The sequence below is a fragment of the Condylura cristata genome, unplaced genomic scaffold (genome assembly GCF_000260355.1).
Source record: "Condylura cristata isolate star-nosed mole 26May11 unplaced genomic scaffold, ConCri1.0 scaffold00015, whole genome shotgun sequence".
Taxonomy (NCBI): Eukaryota; Metazoa; Chordata; class Mammalia; order Eulipotyphla; family Talpidae; genus Condylura; species Condylura cristata.
The window spans coordinates 37,867,684-37,894,362 of record NW_004567116.1 but is presented as its reverse complement, the minus strand read 5'-3'; the positions used below and the strand labels follow the sequence as shown (position 1 = coordinate 37,894,362).

At 51.7% G+C, this 26,679-nt stretch overlaps 1 protein-coding gene and 1 pseudogene across 1 annotated transcript; one reads left to right on the top strand and one right to left on the bottom strand.

Moving 5' to 3' along the window:
* The first annotated feature begins 242 nt into the window (after positions 1-242).
* On the top strand, positions 243-26,121 carry STARD10 (StAR-related lipid transfer (START) domain containing 10). The gene is made up of 6 exons (XM_004683173.2): positions 243-581; positions 22,086-22,233; positions 22,811-22,914; positions 23,548-23,665; positions 25,429-25,481; positions 25,707-26,121. Exons 1-6 carry the CDS (start codon positions 375-377, stop codon positions 25,947-25,949), a joined length of 873 nt encoding a protein of 290 aa, XP_004683230.1. The 5' UTR covers positions 243-374; the 3' UTR covers positions 25,950-26,121.
* Positions 3,180-4,482, bottom strand: LOC105853638 (annotated as a pseudogene).
* Positions 26,122-26,679: the final 558 nt, after the last annotated feature.

Genomic DNA, 26,679 nt, shown 5'->3' with positions numbered 1-26,679 from the left:
GCCTCACGGGGCCGTCAGTCACCTCGGGTCCCGTCGCCCCCGAGTCCCGACGGGCTCTCGCGGGCTCCCCTCACCCAACACGCAGCCCCCACCCGGGCCCCTGGGATATCGGGGTCGCTCGGTGGAAGGTGGCCCCGTGACCGCCCTATGTCGGTCCGCCCTCACCAGGGACCAAACCGTGCTTATCTCGAACTCTCCACCCGCCCGACCCCGGACAGCCCCACCCGCGCCCCCAGCGCACTGACTCCGGTCTCCAAACCGGTCTTGCAGGTCCCAGGAAGGTGGCGTCAGCATCTGCAGCGGCGTCGACGTCGTCGGAGCCTCCGCGGAGGACCCAGGAGAACCGGACTGGGACCTGGGCCTTGAGTCTCCCCATGGAGAAGTCAGCTGCCTCGCCAGAGCCCCAAGGGCCTCGGCCAGCCCTGGGCCGCGAGAGCGTCCAGGTGCCGGATGACCAGGACTTTCGTAGCTTTCGGTCAGAGTGTGAGGCCGAAGCGGGCTGGAACCTGACCTACAGCAAGGCCGGAGTGTCTGTGTGGGTGCAGGCTGTGGAGATGGATCGCACCCTGCACAAGATCAAGGTAAGGTTGCCTTATGGCAGGTGCAAGCCTACTTTGGGCACTAGCTGCGTCTGATAGGGAGTCTTAGAGTCCTCCCCCAGCACCCCATACCTGGCTGGGAAAAAGTCTCCTGCAGGAACTAGGCGGAGGCACAACTTGCTGGGCAAGCCCCCATCACACAGATGGGCCAGCTGAGGGCTGGAGAGGGGGTGTGACTTTCTCTGGCTCACCCAGCCAGAACCCAAGATTCTGCATGCTTCTGCCTACTTCAGGGAGGTGGGCTGTTGCCAGACTCCTTTAGGAGGGTGATCTCCCTCAGGGAACCCCTCTGTTCTGGAAGCCTTCACTGGTTCCTCACTTGAGGCAGCTCAGGTGGGACACTAAATCCTGTTTTTTGATTTCTGGTTCTCTCAGTCTGAACTGGGACTCTTTACCCATTTTCTGTACCTAGGCCGGCAGGAATCTGATTCCTTCTTGCCTGATTCCCTGTTCTTCTCCCTTCCCTCTCTGGCTGCTCTGTGAGTCTCCTGCAGGGATCTGAAGGCAGGGCTTGGATATCACAGGGCCAGGCTGCCAGTGGGTTGGAGGAGGAGGTAGACCAGCACAGCAGGGCAGATGCATACACATCAGCCCCCTCACAGCCACCATCCTCACTCCTCACAGCCTGGTGATTCGCCTTTGCCATCATAGGACAAGCTTGGGGGGACTCTGTATGACCATTTTCCCCTGGTGTACCAGGTGGGGCAAAGGTTGTATAGACTCTGGTCTAGGGGCCACGCTGGGAGCCCTAGCTGGCACACTGGATTGCTGCGAGTGCCACATTCTGAAGGGGGCAGTTCTCCCTTTTCTTGCCTTTCCCTTTCTGTTGTCTTCCTCCAGTGGGTGGAGGAGTGTATTTGTGTTGGAGAGAGGAATAGGGCACTGGACTCAGAGGGGCCTCTTTCCTCCCCGCTTGCCAGCTCTCTTGCCTGGAACCTGCTTTTGGAGTAGCTCAGGCATCTCAGACACTAGACATACATGACCTTCCCCCTGATTCTGTGCTTTTCCGCCTCACTTTGTCTTAGTTACCTCCAGCTCTGTCCATCTGTCCCTGTGTGGCCTTCTGGCTCGCCCTTTCCTCCTTCTATGACTTTCTATACTCTGGCTGGCTGACTGTTCCTTTCTCTCTGCATTTCCATGTGTGTCTTCCTGCTCTGGGATTCTGCCCAGGTACTAGGTTGGGGGTTTCCTTGGGGCCTGACATGTGTGAGCCTGAAGAACAGGGAAAGGCAGGGAGTTGAAATGTCCCAGCTTGGTGCCTCTGAGGACAGGGACAGATCTTCCCTCTTTATGTCCATAGCATCCAATACACAGGGCAGGGATGCTGGTTAAATGAAAGATGGAAGGAAGGAACAAGGGAACAAAGTGAATACAAGGAGAACAGTGGTGTTGTGGGGCTAGGTTATTTTCCTGACCCTGACCTGGGAAAGGTTTACGGCTAACCGTGTGAGGGGAGCCTAGCTGTCCAGAAGGGAAGGGGAAAGTCTAGTACACCCACCCTCTGTGTCAATAGGGTAGAGCTGTCTCCTCCATCTGGCTTGGTTAATGAATAAACCTAGCCCAGTTCAGGACTGGAGTTGGTGGGCCTGGTGGTCAAACCACCGAGGTAGCAGAGCTAGCTGTCAAACTCAGAGAGCAAACTCCTTGTGAGCAGATCAGACTTTTTAAGTGGCCTTCTTTGAGAGTGGAGGTGGCTTGGAAAAACTGGGGTGTTACAGGCTTGTGACCAGTGCATATACCTTCCCTGGCAGCCACCCTCTCAGTTCCCCTTGCCTCTCAGACTGAGCAAAGGTTGGAGCTGCCAAAGGACTCTTGCAATCTGTTCATGCCTCCCTCCCCTCCCCCAGCCACCCTTTCGCTGAGTTGCAAGTGAGGACACAAAACTCAGAGAGGGCCGAGTCACACCGCTAGTTCCTAGCAGAGTCAGATTTAGAACACAGATCTCCAGCCTTCCAGCCTAGCCTTCTCTGTTCCACTTTTCTCCCCATTGCTACACTTCAGTTCTGCTCCCCACAGTGGAGGGAGATTTGGGGACAGGAAGTGAGCAGAGAAGGGACCCAGGAAGGAGGGGCCTTGGTTATGGGCTTCGTGAGGGCCAGCCTCTCCATTCCTGACCCACCTCAGCACAGTGGGATGCAGTTCTGGAAGATGGGCAGAAGTCTCTGAACTCCCCATCCCCGAAATTCCAGGATACCGAAGTTCCATGCTTCTAATCCCATTTCCTCTTTTTCTTCTTTTAGTCAAATGATCCTTTTTTTTTTAAGATTTATTTTTATTTATTTATGCATCTAAGAACTGGAGTGTAGGGCAGAGGTGTGAGGGGTGAGAGGATCCATCAGAAACAGAGTGGGGAGCAGAAAAGGCAGATTTATTGAAACACACTGCTAAGGGGAGCAGCAGGCGAGACAGGAGAGATCTCCTGGGCCATATGGGTCATGCTGGTTAGCTCCCTGGCTGAGATCAGAACTCCAGCCCTTGCTGCAGTGGCTGGCCAGTGCCTGATAGTGCTGAGACTTTAACCCTTGCACCACCAGGGAGGCCCTGTCAAATGGCCCTTTATTGAAACATTTTCCTTTGTCATTATTGACTAGCTGGGCATCCCACCACACCCCTGCTGATGTCATCCTTGATGTTGCAAGTGTGGCGACCATCAATGTCGTAGCCCACAGAGTGAGCAGTCCCCAGGCTCTTTTCAGTGGTCCCAGAGAGTTCTCTAGCTAAAAATCAGTGCTGCCTCTGTTGGGGCAGGTTTGACAATCTCATCGAAACTGGCATTTCCGCTATAATATTAAGTCTTTTCTGCTTCTTTCTCTTGGCAGCTCCTTAAAGGTTTTGAGGATGCAGAAGAGGCTCAGACATCTCAGTCCGAGCCCATTGGTTCTGAATGGTCAGTTTCGCTGTGATCCTTAGACCCTTCCAATCACTAGTTGCCTCGGGGTTGTCATCGCCAACTTTTTTTGGAGAAAGACCCTTGGTGCCAGTCTTGGGCTCTAGGGCAGACATGGCACCGACTTCCCCATCCGTGCATCTTAGGAACAGGACTGTGATCTTGTTGGGTTGAGCTTCTGCATTTTGGTGGAGGTGGCTGGGATCAGATGAGCTGGGATTCTACATGACCCAAGAGAGCCTTTCTTGGCCTTCTCTTGGTTTAAAAGTGAAAGCACTAATCCCATTTCTGATAAGAGCCCCTGCTCTGAGCCAAGTATTTCTTTCCTTCAGCTAATTTACCCTGAGTCTGCAGCAGACAACAGAGAAACTGAGGCTGAAGAGGAGATGTCAGCTGCCTGAGATCACACGGTAGTGGAGCAGAGTGAACCCAGGCCGGCCTGGCTCCAGACCGCCTGCCCTTCTCTGCTTGGCTTCGCATCTTAGTCAACGTTATGGCATTTAACCCCATCAATAACTCTTTAAAGGACACGCTCTTCTCTTCATCTCTTTCTTGTTTGATAAATGAGAAAGCTGAGGCCCAGGAAGGGGAGTGGCTTGTTAAGCTCCTAGAGCTGCTCTGAAGCCAGAGTCCCCAAAGATGACTGGGTGCTGCAGGAGGCAGGGACTCAACCACAGAAGTTTGTTGAGTTTCTGTCTCTTGCCCTAGCCTCTTCTGGGCCTGTGCCCTGAGCCAGCAAGCCAGTTGCCATTGGACATGTCTTGTGCTCATGATCTCAGGAGCAGGAGGCTGGCCTATCTCTATACCTGCTTGATTTCCTGCTCATCTCCCTTCCCCCATGTTTATCTTCCCCCTGCCCCTGTGTCAGGAATCCCTAGAAGCTACTGTGGCACTGGGCCCAGGTTTCAGAGTCAGGACAAAGAGAAGGGGCTGCTGGAGATTACCTCTCCTGCCCTCTTTCCTGGCCCCCAGCCTGGCCCGGCTGTAGGCCTGCATTGGGCCTTGGGCACAGGAGAGGAGACAGACACTAACTACTTCCTGAGAGGTTAGGCCCTATCCCAAAGGCAGATACTGAACTTGGATCTGGGGCCCGAGGCAGAAGACAGTATGGAACTTGAATCTGGGCTCCCAGTGAGGCTTCGCATGGCTGTCCTAGTGGTGTGAGGAGTGGAAAACCAGGGGTTCTGTCAGTCATTCAGGCAGGGTCAGCTGGGGAAGTCTGTCATGGCTATGACATCCTCTTGCTGTGTGTGTGTGACTGTGGGCATGGCCGACCTCCCCCTAGACTGTTACTCCATCTATGCCTGGGTACTCTTCCTGGCTCTAAGCTCCTCTGAACTCAGTGCATGTGCTGAGACCCATGGGGACGGGGGAGGATGGGTCTCAGCCAAAGATGACCTGGCCTGCCCAGTGCTGCCCTGGTTTTCTTCAGGTTCTCTGATGCAGCTGTATGCCTAGCCTTGTGCTTGGCCAGCCATGAGCGATCCCACCCCTCAAGGGCTCCCAGCCCCCAGTGGAAAGAGGACTGACAATTCTAGATGACCCCTCTTTTGCCTGGGCAGATGGTCACAGGCAGACCACAGAGGGGAATGGGCTGGGTAGGCAGGGACCTTGAGGGACTTGGTAACTACAGCAGCGATGGGAGGCTTTTGCGGGGAGTATGACTGAAAACCTGAGCTTCCTCTTGACACCGGAAGCTGGGCATTGGGGACGTGTCTCCTCTGACTTCCTGTCCTACAGCTCCTCCCGTTCCTCTTTGGAGAAAGCAGGCCCCTGTCCCACTGCCTACCTGCTCTCATGCTACAAGCCATTACTTGGGCCTGTTCCCTCTCAGGGGCTCATGCTCTCCCCTGTGATGTGTAGGATCATTGCCAGGACTTCTAAGGGCCTATTACACTCCTAAAGCTAGTGAGGCTTGAAAAGGTCCCAGGAAGAGGGAGGGAGGGTGCAAGAGCCAGGCAGGTGTTTTCTTTCTCTTTCTACTGAGTCTTCACAACTCTCTTGAACATGGGTCTTATTAACTTCCTTAAACAGATAAGGTAACTAAGATTCAGAGCAGGAATCCATTTATGCAAGCCCCAAAATCTAGAAGTTGGCTAAGCAGGATCAGAACCCTATCCTTGGGTCTCCAAGGCTGAGAGCCCTACACTTGGGCCTGGATAATTGCAACATTGGGCCCATCCATCTCAGGTCCTTGTAGTCTGCCTTGCTGGCCTGTGCTGTGTCATTGTGGAAGGACACCCTGGAGGGGACCCAACTTGGCAAGAACCCAGTGACCATGGGGTCATTTCACCTTTCTGAGTCAATCTTATCTGTTGTGGCTGAGATAGGTTTTAGGGACTTAGATTAAGTGATTCCAGTTCCGCCTTAATCTTTGTCCCCTCTGGGACTCAGGTTCTCCATCATTAAAGGAAGTTGCTGGGTGGGTGGTTTCTTAGAGGTTGTCTGAACCTTAGGTCCTAGTACATGGGTCTATACTGCTGGATACAGAGGAAGGACAGAGAAATAATATCTTGCTAGTCTGTGGCATCAGCAGGGTCCCCAAATGGGGTACCTGAATACAGGATTATGCCCTGTGGGCCCCTGTCAAGGACAGCTGCAGCTTAGACTTGGTCTGGGGAAAGTGAAAGAGATAGCCCAGAGTCCTCTGGGGCTAGACTCCAGAGAGCACAGCTGCAGGAAGTCAGGGCTCAGACCTCCAGGTGAGCTTCAGGTGGGAGAGCTCAGAGTAGGGCAAGGTCTGAGGTGACTGGAGCCTTTAGAAAATCTTCTGGAGGCAGCGCCTGGGTTGGAGAAAGAGCACGGAGTCCAGATCCAGACCCTGTGACCGTGCCAAGTTGCTGCCTCTGCCTAGGCCTGAGCTTCCTCATCACTGAAATGTGACCAGTAGGGCTTCTCTGCCTGCCCTTGGGCACTTCACTCATTCATGGAGAGCCTCCCTGCCTGACCCTGTGCTGGAGGTTGGGGACAGAGAGGGGGACCAAACCCAATCTTTGCCCTCAAGGAGCCTTCAGCGGGTGTGAGGCCAGATACATTACAGGAGGTGTAGAAACCTAGAATGAGTCCTGGAGTGGACATTGGGGACCAAGGAAGGCTTCACAGAGGACGAATGCTCAGGTGATCTCTTTGGAATTGGGTGGAGAACAAGGTCCACAAGGTCCATTCTACAGGAAAAGCTGTGCCAAGATTGCCTGGTAGGAAATGGCAGCATGTTACAGGTAGACAGTTCAGTATGGGTCTTCAAACTTGGGGGGTGGGGGGGTGATTGGACAGCTAGAGCATGGGTCCTGGCGGTCCTAGGGTGCTAGGAGAGGGTTTTTGACAGGGTGAGTGGTGAGGAAGATGCTGCTGCTTTGTCTGCACAGAGGGACCAAGGCCTGCACTAAAGCAGGGGCTGTGGGGATGTGCAGCAAAGGACTGTACCAGAGAGGCTGAGTCCCAGGTAACGGCTGGGACATGTGACAGCGTAACGCTTTGCACTGTGCACACCGGAGTGCTGTGCAGACTGGGGTGCAAGACTGTGGATGTGCAGCTCCCCGTGGCAGAAGAACCACGGCAGTGGGGTGGACACCTCCAGTCAGTGTCCCCACTGGGACTAGACACCCTTGTATGCCAGCTCCCCAGGCTCTGGCTTTTAAACTTTAACGAGCCCCAGCTCAGTTTCCAGCCGAGAGTCTTTAAAGTTTCAGGAGATGAGAGAAAGGAGGGAGTCCTGGAGACAGATGGGTTTTCTTTCTTCCCCTATATCTCCACGCCTGGCTGGGCCACCTAGAGCCAGGGCTGTGGGCACCATGACTCCAGAAACCTGGCACTCTTTGGGGATCTGGGATCTCAGCCAGGTCTCCCTAGTCTGTTCCTGGGGGGCCACAGCCACAGATCTGGAGACCACCTAAATGTACAGGCTAGAAAGCCAACTTTAGCCCTGAGGCCTGTCTTTTGCCCCTGACCTAGGCAGAGTAGCATGCTCTAGGAAAAGGTAGAAGGAAAGCAGCTCAGACCAGGTGTTGGATCTGAGACTGGGACCTCTTTTGATGCCTCATTTTATCCTTTCTGGCATGCTTGAGTTGGCCATGATGCTCCGGCATCCCGGAATTTCAGAAACAGAGACAATGGAGGAAAGTACTAGGCCCAGCACTTACTGGTGGGTTCCATGCTGAATCCAGACTCCTCTCACTTGGCATTAAAGAGTCTGGAGGCAAGTGGAGCAGGTCAGCTGGGGCTTCAGCCTCGCAGTTGCCTCCCTGCTTCCAAGCCGGAGAGTCCTGAAGTCAGACTACTTCTGATGTTTCTGGAACCCTTATGTCCTGGAGCAGGTGAACAATGCTGCATATGTACATTCCTACGCACACACACAGGAAGTGAGAGGCGAGAACCATCTTTGATCTCTCCTGCAGTGCCAGGGTGATTTAATCTCATCCTTTGAGTTTTATGCAGCATCCTGCGTCTGCCACTGCTTTCCTGAGATCTCATCTCCTGGACACCCCTCTCTGTCTTTGGACCTTTCAAGATTGCCTGGAAATTAACACTAGAGCAGGGAGGTGGTGAGTCTTTGGGCACAGGTCTGACAACCAGAAGGGTTGGAGCTCCCTTGTATGTCTCCAAAATTCATTTGTTCAGTCAAGTAGTGTGTGCTATCCAGGAACTCAGTGACCAACCAGACAGGTCAGACTCTGCTGCATGGGGCTACATCCTGAGGGAGAAACAAAGTAGAAGCAAACAAATAAGATGCCAGATGATGGCTGTGTGTTGTGGGGACAGGGTGATGTGCTGGGGGTTTTCTGGTCTCCTGTGTGTAGCTGGATTGTGGGTAGTTGTGGGTGATTATGGTCCTTAGTTCTATAGGTCCTGCACCTCCCAAAACTGCCCAGGTAACAGTCCTGGGGCAGGCACCTGACCAAGGCAGTAAATCCATATTGCATGGGCGTGTGCTTGAGTAAGTGTGTGTGCATGTGAGTACATGCACGTATGTATACTTTGTGTGTCTGTGCTTTTGTGTGTGAGATTCTGTGTGTGTTTCTGTGTCTGGCATTACTCTGTGTGTGTGAGTCACACCCCCTCACTGCAGCAGGATTGTCTCTGATCCAATTATGTCTCCTCAGCTGTCTCCTGGAGACTCCCGCCCCCTGGCTCAGCTCTGGCTCTGCCATGGTTTTTCCCTCCCTGCTTCCATCCAGTCTCCTATCCTGCCTCTGGCCTATCTCTGGGTCTCAGAGTCTCCCCTTGGGCTCTGTTTTCTGTCCCTGCCTCTGTTATTTCCCCCGCCTTTATGTCTCTACTTGTCCCTTTTCTTTGTTTTTTAAACACTTACTTATTTAGGGCCCTCCTTGGTGGCACAGCAGGTTAAAGCACAGCACTATGAAGCTGTCCACAGCCACTGCAGCATGAGTTCGATCCCTGGCCATGAGCTGACCCACATGGTGTTGCAGACCTCTCTTGACCCACCCACTGCTCTCCTCAGTAGTGTATTTCAGTCAGTCTGCCTGTTCTGCTCCCTGCTCTGTTTCTAGTGAATCCTCTCACCCCCTGCAATTCTAGCCTGTACCCCAGTTCTGGTATACATAAATAAATAAATGTATAGGGGTGAGAGGATTCATCAGAGACAGTGGGGAGCTGAACAGGCAGATCTGTGGGAATATATTGCTGAGGGGAGCAGCAGGCAGGTCAGGAGAGGTCTGCTATGCCATGTGGGTCACCTCTCTGGGAATCAATCTCAAGCTGCAGTGGCTGCGATAGCTTCATAGTGCTGTACTTGAACTGGTTGTGCCACCAAGATTTATTTATTTATGCATACAAGAACTGGGATATAGGCCAGAGGTGCAGGGGTGTGTGGTGAGAGGATTCATCAGAGTGGGAAACAGAACAGGCCAATTGACGAAAATACACTGCTGAGTAGAGCAGTGGGTAAAACAGGAGAGGTCTTCTGTGCTATGTGAGTCACCTCTCTGGGTGGGGATCGAACTCAGGCTGCAGTAGTTGCTGATAGCTTCATAGTGCTGTGCCTTAACCTCTTGTGCCACCAGGGATACCTTTTTGTCTCTTTTCTTCCATTCTTTTTCCTGTCTCAGCTTCCTCAGCAAGCCTCTTCTCATGCCTTCCACCCACCCTTCCAGCCTCTGTGCTGGTGCTGAGGATCTAGAGATGGATCAGACCCAGACCTTGCTCTCAGGATCTAGTGGGGAAGACCAGAGGGGCTGGTGACAGTCCTCTGAAGAACTTGGTCTAAGAGAGGCCAGTAGCTGGCAGTATGGTGGGAGGCGTCAGGATGTCTGGGTAGGACCTTGGGTTCCCAGCAGGACCAGGGGCATGGGCGAAAGGTGAGGGAGAAGTAAAGGCAGAGCCCAGAGTAAGGTGGGCCTTTGAGAGTTAGGATTTGATCCTGAAGGCAGAGAGACTGACAACAGGGGCTTTCAAGCTGGGCAGTTGCCATCATCAGCTATGGGTAGAAAGCCCCCAGATTGCAGGGACAGATTTGCCTGGGAGTCAGGGGACAATAATGAGGCCGTAGTGGTGTAAGCATGGACAGTGAGCTGTTGGGAAGGTCCTGACTGAGTGGAATTCAGTCAGAATTCCATGAGTCCAGAAACAAGCTCAGGGCAACAGAGGGGAGCAGCGGAGAAGTGGGCTTTGGGAGTTGATGACGGAGCAGTAATAGACACGGTGAGTGTGGTAGGCCTGTGACCTGGCCAGGGGGTGAGGCCCAGGAGGCTGTTGAAGACAAAGTCTGGAGATCACTAGAGAGTTCTAGGGAGGCCAGAGGCCTCTGACAGTCCCCGAAGCCCTGGGAGGTATTTGCCTTTGTCTTGATGTCTGTGTGTCGGCCTGGTCCCTGGCATGTCTCATTGGTTTCCCTTCACCCCCTCCCTCCCTTTTCTTCCCTTTTCCCCTCTCTGATCTCTTTCTCAGCACTCTCTCCTCTGTCAGACTCCCTGTCTCCCCCAGGACTGGAGAAGATTGGAGGGAGAAGTCTGGACCAGGAGGTCAGCTGCAGAGATGTCAGAGAAGGCTGTCCCTCACTGCAGCAGAGTTGGGGGTGGGGCAGGGGGCCCAGGGAAGCTTCTAGAGATGGGAGGAGGGGAAGGCCGGGGACAGAGGCAGAGCAGGAATGAGTCACTCTGTCCTGGCTGGAGAGCAGTGGAGGGCCCCGTCTGCCGGAGCATACTCGGGTACTGTGTCTCGGGAAGCATCTCCCTCTCCACCAGTCACAATGAGTCCCCACTTCGGAGAAGATGGGCTGGGGGTTCATGGTGCCAGGCCACCTTTCCTTCAGAAGAGAGGGCCATAAATCATTTTGCAGGTAGAAAACGAAAGCTGGAGGTGTGGGGAAGGAGACCCTGTTCTGGGCCAATGTGTGCTCTCTGTTATTTAGCTCCCCTCGTACCAGGCAGAGCCACCCTCACCCACCCCAACCCCTAGCATGGACCCCCAGGGATAGTCCTCACCTTGCCAGGTGCTAGCCCACCTGGGATTCCTTGGTTCTCACATAAAGCTGAGCCTGGTTCTTGGGTAACAGACTAGGAGAGGGTAGACTTTTGGTCATACTGACTTCCATGCTGTTTGCTTCCCTTCCCTTCACTTTTCTCTTCTTTCTTTATTTGTAAAGAGTTATTCCTTTATTGTAAGATTTTTATACTTTTGCATAGAAGAAATGGGGTATAAGCCAGAGGTGTGGGAGTAAGAGGATTCACCAGAGACAGAGTGGGGAGCAGAACAGGCAGAACTGAAACACACTGCTGAGGGGAGCAGCGGGCGTGTCAGGAGAGGTCTGTTGCACCATGTGGGCTAGCTCCCCGATCGGGGATCGAACCCAGGCCACTTTGCCGTGGGAGGGCCATTGCATTGGTAACGCTGAGACTCAACCCCTACGCCATCAGGGAGGCCCAACATTCCATGTCACTTTTCTGAATCTCTGTTTGCAAATGGGCATGATCTTTTTGCCGCCTCCTTAATAACGGAGAGGATAGAAGGAGGTGAATTTGCAAGGTTCTTAGCACAGAGCTGGCACACCAGTAACACTTGTGGATGAATGAATGAACAATGTGAGGTACCCAAGGGACAGCTCCATTTCCTCCAGCCTCAATCCTGGTTCACTCAGGTTACTTCATGGAACTGCATGAACTGCCTCCCTCCCCCGCTCAGTCAGGCTCTGTCCAGCCTCCAGGCTGGTGCTGGTTTCTCTGCCAGGAGCCTCTTCCCCTTCTTTTGGATGCCCTGGCTCTTCTGTTTATCCTTCCCTGTTCAGGTATTCTTCCCTGTACTTCATCCTGGGTTCCCTCTGTTCCTGTCCTGACCCTACCAGAGTTGTCTAGCCCTGTTCCAGTGCACAGGTAGAAGTCCTGTCTCGCTTCACTCCTAGCATGGCACTGCCGTTGACAGTATTTCCAAGGTAATTTAGCATCGGCACAAGCGACCTATGTCCAGCTTCCCTGAGTCCAGTCTTCCAGGTCCAGGGAACAAGGACCTTGGGATTCTGGATAGGTACTCTCAGCTTAAAAAGAAAAGTATGGTTTCTATATCTTATATGAGCTACCTTGATAGAAAATCACCCAGAACCTCAATTTCTGAGTAAGATTTTCCATGCTCTCTTCCATCTGTCATTCAGGGATATAGATGATTTATCCTCCATTTTTTTTTTTTAGGGATTTATTTATTTATGCATACAAGAACTGGGATGTAGGCCAGAGGTGAAAGGGTGTGAGAGGACTCACCAGAGACAGAGTGGGGAACAGACCAGATGGATCTACTGAAATACACTGCTGAGGGGAGCAGCTGGTGAGACAGGAGGGGTCTGCTGCACCATGTGGCTCAGCTCCCTGGCAGAATGAACTCTCATTGTAGTAGCTGGCTATAGCTTGATAAGCTGTGTCTTTAAACCCTACACCTCCAGGGAGGCCCCTATCTGCATTTTAGACCAAGGCATTTGTCCATAACTTTGTATCCTTTTTTGTCCTTTCAACATTGCATCTTTAGAACTTTCTCATTTTGCTACAGGTTTATTAATTCACTGACATGTCCGCAGGCTTCTGGCCAGGCCTGTTCTGAGTTCTCTTGTCTGCCCGGAAACTCCGAATCTCCAGGGTTCTCAGTTGCTGGGCAGTAAGCACCCAGGTGATGCCATTCTTCACCCAGCAGCCCTGGGTGGTTTGGTGTTCCACTATTTTGCCATGGATTCTGCTAGTTACAAATGCCATAATACAGGCATGGAGATGACAGCAGAACTTTTTTCTTGTTTTGTATTTTTTCCTCAGTATTAATTTCTGGTCTTGGGTTTCCACTGAGTTGAAAGATACATTTTTATGCTTTTAAAAATGCGTGCCAAATTACTTTTCAGACTAATGGAGCCAGTTTTTGCTGTCACCAGTTGTGTGATCGTTCATCCTTATAAGCATTGGGCTTTTTAACACTTATTTTTGCTAAGCATTAAGTTGGAAGGAAACTCCATCCCGTTTTAACTCTTCTTTAGTGGTCATAACTACTAAAGGTCTCAAATCAAGATCTCCTGAATCTGATTATGACCTCCTCCCATCCTGCCACCCTACATTCCACTTAATAAGAGGATGAGAGCGAAGTGGTAATTATTGTCAATGCCTTAGAGATTTTGGTTAAAAGTCTAGGAGGGTTTCATGACAACTCTCCTGAAATTCGCAGAAGCACTGAGGGCCACTGGCCACAGCCCCCCAATGTTTAGAAGTCTGAGATCCTCACGTAGACACAGCCCCTTTGTTGACTCACCTTCCATTCAGGCTATAGTTCTTTACCAAGCACCTGTTGTGTCTGGCCGAGCAGGACTCTGGGCCAGGCATGAGGATGTCAGGATGAACTAGGCGCCACAGCAGTGCATGCAAATGAATGCACTGAGTGTGTGCTGGGGAGGGGAGGCACTAGGGTGAAGGAGACAAGAGGAGCAGACCCCAGCCCAACCTGAAGACTTTAGGGACAGGTGGTTCAGGACAGCCCTGCTGAAGCTGGGAGACAAAAAAATAGGAAAGGGGTGTGAGAGGGGAAGTCCCTAGGGGAGGAAGGGCCTTGGCACCCTGCACTCATCAGAACCTTCTCCTCCTACCCTCCTGTCCTCTGCCCTAGGCGTGGGAGTAGATCTTTGGAGTCTCCATTCTAAAAACCCCAAAAACCCAGAGGCAAGGACAGATGATCTATCTTTGTGCTCAATGCTGGCCTCATGGGGCCTTTGGGAGTGGCAGAGCAAAGGGCCCTGAAGCCAGCAGGTCTGTGGTAAGCTGACTGTAAGAGCCTGGAGCAGAGAACAGAGGGGCCACGAAGCTGAGCCTCTGATCTACTTGCATCCCTGGCCTGTCTCCATGTCTCTCAGCAACTCATTTTCTTGACCTGATAGGGTGAGGGTTCTACCTGACTGTAGGTTGTGAGGGGAGCACAAGTGGATTTTTAAAAAAGATATACTTACACATAAGGGAACTGAGGTACAGGCCAGGGTTGCACGGGTGGGGGGTGGTGAGAGGACTTTTCGGAGACAGAGTAGAGAGCAGAAAAGGCAGAGTGGTTGGAATATGCTGCTGAAGGGAGCAGCAGGTGAGATGAGAGAGGTCTGCTGTGCCATATGGCTCACTCCTAGGGTGGGGGTTGAACTCGTGCTGCAGATAGATTTGTAGTGTGGGAGCAGGTGGATTTGTGCAGGGCCTATTATAGGAAGGCCACTGTCCCTTCTCTGTCCATCTACGCCATGGAGGGATGTGGAACATTGTTGTTTTATGCTTTGTTCCTTGTCTCTGTTTACCTATCCATGGGGGTTAGCAAGAAGATGCTCTCCCTGGAGCCTGAACTACTCCCCTCAATAAGGCGGGCAAAAGAGGAGGGGCCTGGGCTGGAGGAAAGGCAGCTGCAGCCAAGGGCCTTACGTATACGTCTCATTTAATTCTCTCAGCTACGCTCTGAGGGGAGGATGACCTATGTTTGACAGCGATACTGGGACTCAGAGCTGAGGTCCTTTGCCAAGACCACAGCTACATAGGCAGGACGTGGTTAACCTAGAGTGCCGGAACTGCCTTGTAAATTTGAGCCTGTGAGGCCTGACTGGGTCTGGGGGACAGTGCAATGGCCAAAGTGTTCTCAGAGGGGACTTACAGTGCAGAGTGCCAGTGCTGAGTTTTGGAAAAGCACAGCCCTGCCTTTGAGCCCAGTGAGCACTGTGGATGGAGATGGGGACCTTGTTTCTGAACAAGGTTCAGAACAACTTCCAGCCAGTAAACCCTTCTGCATAATAATCATCAGTTGCCAGTATGTTTGCTCCGGCTGGGTGAGTTCTGCCCCTTGATGAAGGTGATAGGAAGTTCTGGCTCTTGAACCTGGCATATCTGGCTCTGGTTCTCTGCCGGCCACTGTTAGGCATGTGGCTCAGTCAGTTATCGCATCTCTCTGGGCCTCAGTTTCTGCACTGGCAAAGTGGTGTGCTGTACCTCTCAGGTGTTGGGAGGGTAAGAGCTGTGTCTATGCAGGGTGCAGTATAGTGCCTTTGACAGCTGGCAGAGGTGGTTTTCCCTAAGTCTCAGCCCCTGTGGTGTTTGCTGTGTTTGATAAGCCTTAGTGATTTGGGGCACATGGTAATGGTCACTGAGGCTGTGACTTTGTCAGGACTACAGTCGATTTGCTCCATAGTGCCCCCACCCCTCAGGATGCTGCTTCTCCTTTGAATGTGATTCTGGGAAAGGGTGATTTGCTTAATTAACAGTTATTGCTTCTACAGAACTGTCCGGTTAAATGGTGAGCAATCAGCACAGTCTCTGGTATGTTTCAGAGCCCAGACGGACCCATTATTCTTCTCTGGACCTCAGTTACCTTAAAACAGTTTCCCAGAAACCTTCAGTGGTAACCTGAAGAGTGCTGGTGGAAGAGATGATGATCTAGGCCCTAGTACTTTGGGACAGCCTTGCACTCCATACATTCTGTGGGGAAAGATATTGGAGACCTTCTCCGTGGGGTTTCAGGGTTAGGGCCAGACTTAGATCCACTTGTCTGTGTGTCAGTTCCTTTGTTACTGCAAGGCCATAGCACAGCCCCATGGGGATAAGCAGACTTTTCTGTCTTCTGGGTCCTGGGAGGTCCTTCAACACCTCTGCTCACCACTTCCCTCCCTTCCTTCGCGCTTTCTCCTCTAACCTCGTGCACTTGGGAGGCCTCCTGGAGATGCACGGGCAGGGGGTGGGAGAGAGGAAAGGGATAGAGTGAGACACAGCTTGGGCATTGGCCCCTGCTGTGTGCCCAGTGGCCTCTGTGCTTATTGGACAGCGAGGCCTGGCTGTCCATCTGAAATGCCCGCTCTTCACTTTCAGCAGGTCACCGGTTTGGGCTCAGTCACCTTCTGCTCCTATAGTCCTGTGCTCCCCCCCTCCACCAACTGTGCTCTGTGTCCCTGTCTCCCCACCAACTGCTGCTGGGGCCTCTTTGGGTAGAGCCCAGATCTGGGTTCCCTCTTAGGTCCTCCACTGCCTGCTTGCAGTCATGGCACACAGCAGAATACAGACAGTGGGGAGTAAAAGAGCAGAAGGGCTAGGAAGGTTCTAGGATGAGGCAAGAGAGGAGCCTCTGGCGCAAAATGGGAAGAACACGTGCAAGTCCTCGTCTTGCCCTGTGGAAGGGTGTGTGGCTTCTGGAAGCCTGCTGTAGTAATAGCCGGTCATTTTTTGAGCATTTACTGTGTGTCTGGCAGAGCACATACATTACCTCATTTAATTTAATCACACATCCTCATGATGTAATTAACCCTAATCTTCCTTCACATGAGAAAACTGCAGCTCAGGAGAGTTAAATTTTGTGGTCAAGGAGAGGAGCTGGGCCTGGAGCCCGGGGCTGCCCCGGTCAGCTGCAGCAGTCTTCCCTGACGGCCTTCTTGCTTGCCTAGTCACTTCTTTTTTTTTTTTCCTTAATTAAAAAATGAGCCTTACTCTATTCCTTTTGTAAATTAATCTCCTGCTTTATATATATTTTACAGCAGGTGTAACCCCCACAGAATCCCCCCACCAGATCACCGTGCACCATCACCACGGTCCTCGGCGCTGGTCCCAGCCTCATATCCAGCCACTTCTGACCGTGGCTCTGTGGCACTTGGGGAGCCAGGGTGGGGGGTTTCTGGCCCCAGGGGTTTCAGGCAATCACAGCTGTCTACTTCATGGGGTTTGGAGAGAGTAGAGGACAGGAGACAGCCTATAATTCTCTGGTATCACTTGCTTCCCCCTGCATCTCCATTTTCTCAACTGTAAAACAGCTGCATTGTCAGCTCCCTGCTTGTAATGTGGCTTTAAGGGCTTTGCGACCCAGAGTGCCCCCTTCTCAGGGTAGTGACTCCTATCCCCTATTCTGGTTTTGGGGTGCGGGTGTGCTCCCACGGATCCGGCTAAAAGACTGTCTTGCCTTGGACACAGGGGCTGTGGGTTCAGGCCTGCCCTCCAGGTACTGCTTGCTGATGACTCACCCTTACCTCCACCCTGCCTCTTAGAATTATACTTTGCTGATGTGGGGTGTGACTGTGGCCGCAGTGGGCAGAAACAATGCTGGATATAATCCCACCTCCCCGCCCCCACCCCTGCTTCTTCCTGCAGCTCAGGTTCTCACCCACCCACCCAGTATCCACCTCCCAGCAGGACCCTGCTGCTGATCTCCCACCCCAAGAATCTGCAAAACCTCGTTATCTTAAAGAGAAAATGTTTTGCTGTGTACTTTCAACCCTGTGCCTTTATGGCTCTGCATGCTCGCTCCGCCCACCGTGTGCTGTCTGAGAGGAGACATCTGACCCCTGAAGCCACAACCACCCTGATCCTGGAGTCCCATGGGAAAATGTGCAGTATTGGGCAGAGTGCTCCGTCTGCCACCCAGCCACGGGTACAGCTGGAGTCTGGGGGTACTGAGCCTGGCTCAAGGGAGGAGGCACTTTCTGGCTGGATTCTAGCCTCCAAAGCACAAACATGTTGTCACTGCCCCTCCACACACTCACTGTCCAAGATAATATGCTCAAAGATATGCCAAAACAGCTTCCAAACTTGGTTTGAGAGAAGTGCTGCTAGGAAGCCACTCTTGAGTGCTTCTTGATGGTTAAGAGTGCGGGAAGCTTTGGTTTTGAATCCCTGCTCTGCCGCTTTCTTGCTGTATGATTGGGCAGATTGCTTCATCTCCCGAGCTCTGGTATTCTGTATGTAGCACAGGAAGAGTAGCAGCTCAGAAGTTTGGGGGTGAAGAGTGTGTATTGAATGTCTGGTGCAGCAGCCTGACTGCCACGTGGCTGCTGCATGGAAGGTTGTTCGGATGCTAATGACAGTGCCAGCTCCGGTCCCTGCTGTCTTCTGCAGCACCCTTTCTCACCAGCACACCCCTCCCCTCACTTGGTTCATTCACTGCCTCATTCATTCACTCGTGTTTCTCAGCACGGTGATAGCTGAGACTTAACCCCTAGGCCACCAGGGAGGCCTCTGATGCTTTCTTTTTTGAAAGATTTATTTACTTATGCATACAAGAGCTGGGGTGTAGGCCAGAAGTGGGGGGGGGGGTGTGAGGATTTACCAGAGAAAGAGTGGGAAGTAGAACAAGCAGGTGTATTGAAATACAGTGCTGAGGGAGCAGCGGCTGAGATAGAAGAGGTCTGCTGCCCTATGTGGGATTGAGAACCGAGAACTCGTGCTGCAGTGGCTGGCAATAGCTTGATAGTGCTGTGTCTTTTTGTTTTGTTTTGTTTTCATATTTAAGATTAGATTTAGGGGTCTCCCTGATGGCGTAGGGGTTAAGTCTCAGCACTACCACCTCAAGGTCCCGTCTCAACAGCCTGATTTCCATCCCTGGCCAGGGAGCTTACCCACATGGCACAGCAGACCTCTCCTGTTATTCATCTTAGGCAGAAATAACAGAAGAGCGAGGCCTATATTCTTTTCATTGTGTCCTATCAGGCAGCACCCAGTTGCAACATGTCCTGTTACTAACACTGTTCACTTCTCTCTTCAATTACTGATTAAGGTGGTGTCTGCTAGACTTCTCTGTTATGAAGTTGCTGATTTCCCTTTGTAAATCATAAGTATTTGAAGGGAAGGCTCTCAGACACTACATAAAGATCTACTCCTTTTCAAGCACTCAATTTTATTTATTCATACCTGTATATACTTTATTTTCTTCAGTGGAATATGTTATTATCATAATTTATCTTAATGCAGTTTGTCCCAGATTTTGTCCATGGTCGAGTGTTCAGCTGTCCTACTTTGCCTGGGACTGAGAGGTTTTCCAGAATGTGGGACCAGAAAGCCCCAGCAGAGCCTGAGCAGTTTGGTCACCCTGGGAAACCTGCAAGCTGGTTGTTGTGTCCTCTGGGCAAAGCTCCCACTTCTCTCTGAGAACTTCCTTACTTTCTGGCACAATAAAATATTCCAGGTTCATCTCACATAGTCCCCTGATCCTGCCTTTCAATAAGAGGTGGAAATGGGACCCTTTGGGTGTCAAACTGCACCACACACCCTGGGACCTGGAGCAGAGAGCACTCACTCCACTGCCTGCTGGCGCTCTCCCGCCTGCCTCTGTGGTTTTGCCCTGGCTGTTCTCTCTGCCAAGACTGGAAGACACTTCCAGAATGCACTTCTCCATGAAGTCTGACCTTTTCCTCCCAGGCAGAGCTGACCTTCTCTCTGACTGCAGTGGACAGTTTTGGGCCCCCCCCAATTTCCATGTTGGTCCCCCTCCCTCAACGGGAAACTTCTCAAGGACAGGCACCTGACTATTTGGTGTTCTATCTGACTATTTGGAACTGGGGGTGTAAGTTAAGTGACTGGGTCTAGTCATGCCCCCAAATGAAGCAGAAAAGCAATCTGGAGGTAAAGAGGGAGGTGTCTCATTTGGGGTCACACAGAGTCTGCAGCCTGGAGTCTATTCGTGGTAGACTTAATAGTCCATTTAATTCTAAAATGGGACTGTTATATCTGCATTGCTGTAAGATTACAATGCAGTTGTCTATATGAAGAACTTAAGTGCAGTACATGGGGCCTCTCTGGTGGTACAACTGGCTAGAGCGCAGCATTATGAAGCTCTCCGCAGTCACTGCAGCACAAGTTTGATCCCAACCAGGAAGGTGACCCACATGGTGCAGCAGGCCTCTCCTGTTGCTCCCCTCAGCAGTTTATTTCAGTCAATCCACCTGTTCTGCTCCCCACTCCATCTCTGATGAATCCTTTCACCCCCCGCATCTCTGTTCTTCTATGTATATATGTGTGTGTGTGTATATATATATACATATATATATATATATATATATATGTACCACATCCAGTTCTTATATGTATAAATAAATAAATCATTCTTTTAAAATATAGTACCTGTTGTGTGGTGAGTGTACATGTCAGAATCTCTGGGGACCCTTTTATTTATAATATTTTTTATTTTTGTTTAAAGATTTACTTATTTAGGCCCTCCCTGGTGGCGCAGCGGGTTGAAGCACAGCACTGAGAATCTAAAGCCGCTTCCGCATGAGTTCGATTCCCGCCTGCCCCGGAGGTGACCACATGGCGTGGCAGACCTCTCCTGACCCGCCCGCTGCTCCCCTCAGCAGTGTACTTCGTCAATCTGCCTGTTCTGTTCCCCACTCTGTCTCTGGTGAAGCCTCTCACCACCCCTGGGCCTCTGGTCTGTACCCCAGTTCTGTATGCACAAATAAATAAATCTTTAAAAAAAAAAAAAAGATTTACTTATTTATACATACAGAACTGGGCTACAGGCCAGAGGTGCAAGGGTGGTAAGAAGATTCACCAGAGATGAAGTGGGGAGCAAAACAGACAGATCGACTGAAATACACTGCTGAGGGGAGCAGCAGACAGGTCAGGAGAGGTCTGCCACGCCATGTGGGTCACCTCCTTGGCCGGGGATCAAACTCATGCTGCATTGGCTGCAACTGCTTCATAGTGCTTTTGCACCACCTGGGAGGGCCCTATAGTATTTTTTAGTATTGTAGAAACAGTACTATACATTTTAGAAAATGAGAAATACAGTAAAAAGAAAATAAAACTGTCATATTATACCATGCATTTTGTTTCATTATTCCTTTTAGTTTCAGGCAGCAGTTTCCACCATTTTGTTTTAGTAAATTTTCAGCCCATTAATATTGAGGCTATCTATATTCACACATACCCATTTGTCCCAAATATGTCCTTTCTAGCTGTTGTGCAACCCAGGGCCACATTTCACGTCTGGCTTTATGTCTCTACATGTCTTAGGTAGCCCGATCCCTTCCTTATGACACTGACTTGTAGCACAGACTGGATCAGTAGCCCTGCAGAACGTCTCCCTACATGGCTCCAGCTGGCTATATTCTAGCCTCATGGTGTTGCTTAACTTGTTCTTCTGTCCTCTGTTTCATATAAAGTTATGTATGTCTAGGGCTAGAGGAGTTCACTGGTAGAACACCCAGTAGGTATGCTATGTATTTCCTGTGGCCTGTCATCGCTGTTAGTGGTGCCAGGGTCTTACCAAAGACTGGAGGAAGGCGATGTGATCCTTCTCTCATATGGCTACTTATATCTCCTTTAGTAAAAAGTGATCTGTGTGGCTCCCTTGGTACTGTGTGAATGAGAGATCTTTTAAATTGCACAAGAAGGCCCTCCCTGGTGGCGCAGCGGGTTAAAGCACAGCACTAAGAAGCTTAAACCACTTCTGCATGAGTTTGATCCCCACCTGCCCTGGAGGTGACCACATGGCGCGGCAGACCTCTCCTGACCCGCCCGTTGCTCCCCTCAGCAGTGTATTTTGTCGATCTGCCTGTTCTGCTCCCCACTCTGTCCCTGGTGAAACCTCTCACCCTCCACATCTCCAGCCTGTACCCCAGTTCTGTATGAATAAAAAAATATTTTTTTAAAAAATTGCACAAGAAAACTTGCACATTTGCTGAGGGGAACTTGATCCCAGAGGGGTTTGGACACTTACATTGGGAAAGAAATCACAGAACAAGGACATGAATGGAGTTTTATCTTGCTGAGAGCAAGTTAGAAAAGCCTGTTTTTTTACTTCCGTTTCAGACATGTGATCTAAGTAAAATCCCAGCTCTGTTATTTACCAGTTGCTGACCTTGGACAAGTTGCTTCACCTCTCTGAGCCTCAAGTTATTGTGAGGGTTAAATTATAAGAGTTGTGGTGGGAGTGGCCACCCTGGTGGCGCAGAGGGTTAAGCCTCAGCACTATGAAGCTCTCCGAAGCCACTGCAGCATGAGCTCAGTCCCTGGCCAGGGAGCTAACACGTGGTACAACAGACCTCTCCTGTCTTGCTTCTCTGCTCCCCACCCTGTCTCTTGTGAATCCTCTCACCCACTCTCCCCACACTTCTGGTCTCTATTTCAGTTCTTGTATGCATAAATAGATCTTTTTAAGAAAGAATTTTGGTGGGACTGAGGTAAGGGAGGTAGTTTCTGTACTAGAAGCTGGCATAGGTGTGTCATTTGGCTCATGTGGCTTCTGGGAGGACTGAACAGGGTTCCTAGCAAGAGGTGAGTCCCAGATGACTTCAGAGGTTGCTGTTCCTCATGTCCTCTTCTGTCCCTTTGCCTGTCTGTCCTCCGACCCTCTGACTAAGACTCTGAGCCCCATGTAACCCTGACCACTCATGTGTTTGTCTGCAGTGCCGGATGGAATGCCGTGATGTGCCAGCTGAGACACTCTACGATGTCCTACATGACATTGAATACCGAAAGAAGTGGGACAGCAACGTCATTGAGACTTTTGATATCGCCCGCTTGACCGTCAACGCCGATGTGGGCTATTACTCTTGTGAGCAGGCAAAAGCAAGCTTATCCCACCCGCCTCTCTCTCCTTCCAGGTTTCCCACTTGCCCTCCTTCTGGCCATGCTGCTCAGAGACCTGAGTGCTGAGGTATAGCACTTCCTGGGAGGAGGGCCCAATGCCTTCCCTGACATCCTTGTCCACTCCCAGACAATTGGGCGCAAACACACACGTACACTCGCAAACATACATGCACTCCCGTGTTCGTGTGTACCCATGCCACACATAAACCTAGCATACATAGTCATGTTCATATCCTTCAACCACATGCTACAGATACTGACACATTTTCACACACACACACGGCATTGTTGTTCTCACATTCATATATACATCAGGCCAGAACAGCAGGTTGTGAGGATCAAGAATGACCAGACACAGGAGGGAAGAAAGTTCTGTTCTCTCTTTCTTAGTTCTGGGACTGAGGCCTGGTGGTAGTGGGTACCTGTGTGGGTCCGGGCTGCTGGCAGTTAACTAGGCATCCCTGTAACTCTGGCTGCTGCCTCACCCTTCCTGCAGGCAGATAAGCTGGTGGTCTGGCTGAACTGTCCCTTGCCCTCCACAGGGAGGTGTCCAAAGCCCCTGAAGAACCGTGATGTCATCACCCTCCGCTCCTGGCTCCCCATGGGCACTGATTACATCATTATGAACTACTCAGTCAAACATCCTGTGAGTCGACCTGCCTTCCCTGCTGGGTGGGCAGGGGAAGGTGTCAGGCAGGACTGGGCTGGCAGGCTGCTGCATAACTTTCCTGTGACCCCAGGCCAGACATGAGTCCCTGGCTCAGTTTCCTTCCTCTACAGTCCAAATTATGGCTCTGACCCTCCTCCTGGGTCTCTCAAACACATGAGAAGAGAGCATTGTGGGCTATTGCTGTGGGTGAGTGGGTAGAATGAACTGGCTTGGGTTGCTGGACTGATCAGAAAGGGGGGAGCAAGACGTGAAAGGCAGGGTTCTCTGGCTCTCTGTGAGGTGGGGCTGCCTTGATCTCCATAGCAGGGAAGACAGGCAGGTACAGTTTACCTGGGCAAGGGTGAGCGTGTGTGTTTGTGAGTGCTTATGTGTGTGCTCTTTAACCTTGACTCCACACTGGGGGCCCTCTTGAGGGAAGAGGGAAAGATTCAGAGGGTCAAGGATGACCAAGGCTGGCTCCTCCCTTTCTCCTTACCCCAACATCAGACCTAACCTGGAGCAGATGCCAGGGGATATGAAATCTGTGTGTATGTCTGTGTGTGTGTGTGTACTCAGACACCTCCTTTGTCCCCACCCTGGGTCTTACCTCCCTGTGCCTTCCATCCCCAGAAATACCCACCTCGGAAAGACTTGGTCCGAGCTGTGTCCATCCAGACGGGCTACCTCATCCAGAGCACGGGGCCCAAGAGCTGCATCATCACCTACCTGGCCCAGGTGGACCCCAAAGGTGAGGGCTTGGCCCTGCAACCCTATCATGGGGTCTTCCTATTACTGTAGGGAATGGGGTTTGATCTAGGAATCCTAAAGGCCCCCTATTTGGAGCTATTCTGTATTTTGGGGCACCTACATTCAAAGCACCATTTGAATCAAGGTTTGAGACATGGTAGCTTGAAAAGCACAGACCATGGGGGTAGGCTTTCTCTGCCTGGGCTCTCTTGCTACCCCCATGCTACAGCTTGCTCCTTGGTCACTGCTGCTCTGTTCTTTCTGTCTTGCTGGCTCTCATCCTCTGTCCATCCTAGAAGCCTGGGTTTTCTCGTCCTCAGGCTCCTTGCCCTCTGGAGAATTCAGCTACTGCCAAGGCATCTGTGGCCCACTGACTACATTCTCTGCTGAGATCCAGACCATTGGATCCTGCGGCCACTGGACTCCTAAACATCATCCTCAGGATGTTTTCTAGGTCCTGGAACTCACTATGCCCAGTGCTAAACTATCTTCCCTCCTAACTTAACTTCTAAATCTCTGCCCACCCAGTCACCATGTCAGGAACCTGTGAGTCATCTAGGGCTCCTTCTCCCTCATTCCAGATGCAGCCACTGATTAATTTTGATTCTGCTTCCTAAACAGCCCCTGAATCTGTCATTTCTCTTCATCCCAGTCACCTAGCAGTCTATGCCAGCTACCAGAGGAATTTTTCCAAAACATTTATTTTCTTATGACTCTCTTTTGCTGGAAATTCTTCTGTGACTGTCCATCACCCTCAATATGAAGTCTGGGTCCCCTCCCAGGGTTCATAGTCGCTCCTCATACCTTCCATGCGCATGCCTCCCTGTCTTGTTAGCTCTCTCCCTTCGCCTAAAAAATACCTCTCTCTGCCTTCTTCCCAGCTCTGGGGCGCTTCAGCTGTTGTCTCCTTTATGCCAAATACCCATGGGTTTGCCGGCTCCCTGCATTTGTTCTGTGGGCCCATCCCACATGCAGTGTGCTGCATTCACTGTTTGGCCCCTCAGACAATAAGTTCCTTTCTGGGTTGGCTCGGGGTGGGTATCAATGAATGGTTGTGAAGTGAGTGAGTGAGTGAATGAGTGAATGAGTGAATGAATGACCAGGGCATCCATTCAGAGTACTTGATGTTCACCTTGGATACCCTGGGCATCTTTGCCTGGCATGCCCTAAGCCCCATCAAGAGACCATTGGCCCAGGCCCAAAGCTCCCCAGCATCTCATTAAGAATGTAGAATGTCAGAGGCAGAGCAGATACTTGGGAATGACGCAGGGTGGAGTGTTGGGCTGTGGATTCCAGGTCAGGTCAGGCTGGGGTGCTCAGCCAAGAGGGCTGTGTTAGTGAGACTTCCCGGGGGTGGGGGCTTGGAAGGACTGGCAGAGGGGCTGAGCACAGGGCCATTCACAGCAGAGGGCTTGGGCATGGGAAGGGATGTCATTGTGAGCAGAGGGGAGGCTTAGTGGGTCAGGATTTTTATCCATATGTAGCCTGTGATCCCCTTGGATCCTGTGGTTTTTTTCCATGCTACCCTCTGGGGTCCAGCAGCAGCCGGGAGGGGGGTAGAGTTGAGCCTGAGGACCTTGGTCTTAGGTAGAAAGTGGCATGAAACGCCTTTTCCTTACGCATACTTCTCCCCACGGAGAAGGGGGCTGCCTACCTGGAAGCGCCAGGCAGGAGGAAGGGGGCTAGTTTGTGTGTTTGGTGGGTAATGGGATCCCTGAGACTACTTTTTCCCTCCCACTCACTACTCTTCCCCTGCTCTCATAGGCTCCTTACCCAAGTGGGTGGTGAATAAATCTTCTCAGTTCCTGGCTCCCAAGGTGAGTAACCTTTAGCCTGTGAGGGCATGAAGGCTGGGAGAGAAGTGGTGGTCTACTTTGGGGTGGGGGGGTGGAGTCAGAGAAGGAGACTGGGAGTCGGGGCATGGTTAGGGATGAGGGATGGGTTACCGAAGCTGTCAGTTGGGGAGCTAGAGGGAGGGGCGTGGCAAAGAGCTAGTCCTGGGCGGTGTTCACCCCTGATTCAGTGGTGTGGTGGGCCCACAGGCGATGAAGAAAATGTACAAGGCTTGTGTCAAGTACCCTGAGTGGAAACAGAAGCATCAGCCGCACTTCAAGCCCTGGTTGCACCCGGAGCAGAGCCCATTGCCAAGCCTGGCGCTGTCAGAGCTGTCCGTGCAGCACGCGGACTCGCTGGAGAACATCGACGAGAGTGCGGTGGCGGAGAGCCGGGAGGAGCGCACTGGCGCGGGCGGTGAGGGCAGTGACGATGACACCTCACTCACCTGAGCCCAGCACCACCCCAGGGACCTACACAAGACTGGGCAGGGCCCGGGGGCCATGGATCCTCCATGCTTTCTCCCCTCCCCTGCCCCTTGCGCCTACTAGGGACGCTGGGCTGGCCCAGGTGGGCGCTGTGGCCTGGCTGGGCACAGCCTCAATAAACTATCCCACAGCCTCAGCCAGCTCACCACTATGCCTGCTTCACGCCTCTCCCGACCACCTGAGGGCCTTGGCCCCCTTGTTCTGAAGTTCCTTTTGGTAATTTTATTATTGACCTCCAGTTCTTTGCTCCTTTTGGCATCGCCTCATTTCTCCATATGTGGCTGGGGGACTAGGGGGTGTCACGTGGCCAACATGGTGTGTTCTCCTTGTGTCTCTTCATCAGGTCACTCTTCATCCCTCCACCTGTCCTTGTGTGTTCATTCTGCCATTCACTCCAGGCTATCTGCTTAATTTTCACTGTTCAGAGGCAAGTCAGGAGTCAGAGAGTGGGGTTTTGCTTTATCATCCAATGCCAAGGTTCTTTGGTTCCATATGGACTGGGGGTTTTAGTGGCCACATGACTGTGGGCCACAGAGCTGGGGCTGGGGAAGCGTGTTCTCCAAGAGAAAGATTGGTGTGTGTGTGTGTGTGTGTGTGTGTGTGTGTGTGTGATGTGAGGCTTCTTGGCTTCTAGTGTAGTGGAGGGACTAGGCCCTGTGATCCAAACCCTCCTAAGAACATTTTAAGACCTCAG

Excerpts from the sequence above, each read along its gene's own strand:
- STARD10 (XM_004683173.2), top strand. The coding sequence starts at position 375 with ATGGAGAAGTCAGCTGCCTCGCCAGAGCCCCAAGGGCCTCGGCCAGCC. Across the intron at positions 23,666-25,428 it reads GGCCCAGGTGGACCCCAAAG|GCTCCTTACCCAAGTGGGTG; the intron begins GTGAGGGCTTGG and ends CTGCTCTCATAG. Across the intron at positions 25,482-25,706 it reads CTCAGTTCCTGGCTCCCAAG|GCGATGAAGAAAATGTACAA; the intron begins GTGAGTAACCTT and ends GTGGGCCCACAG.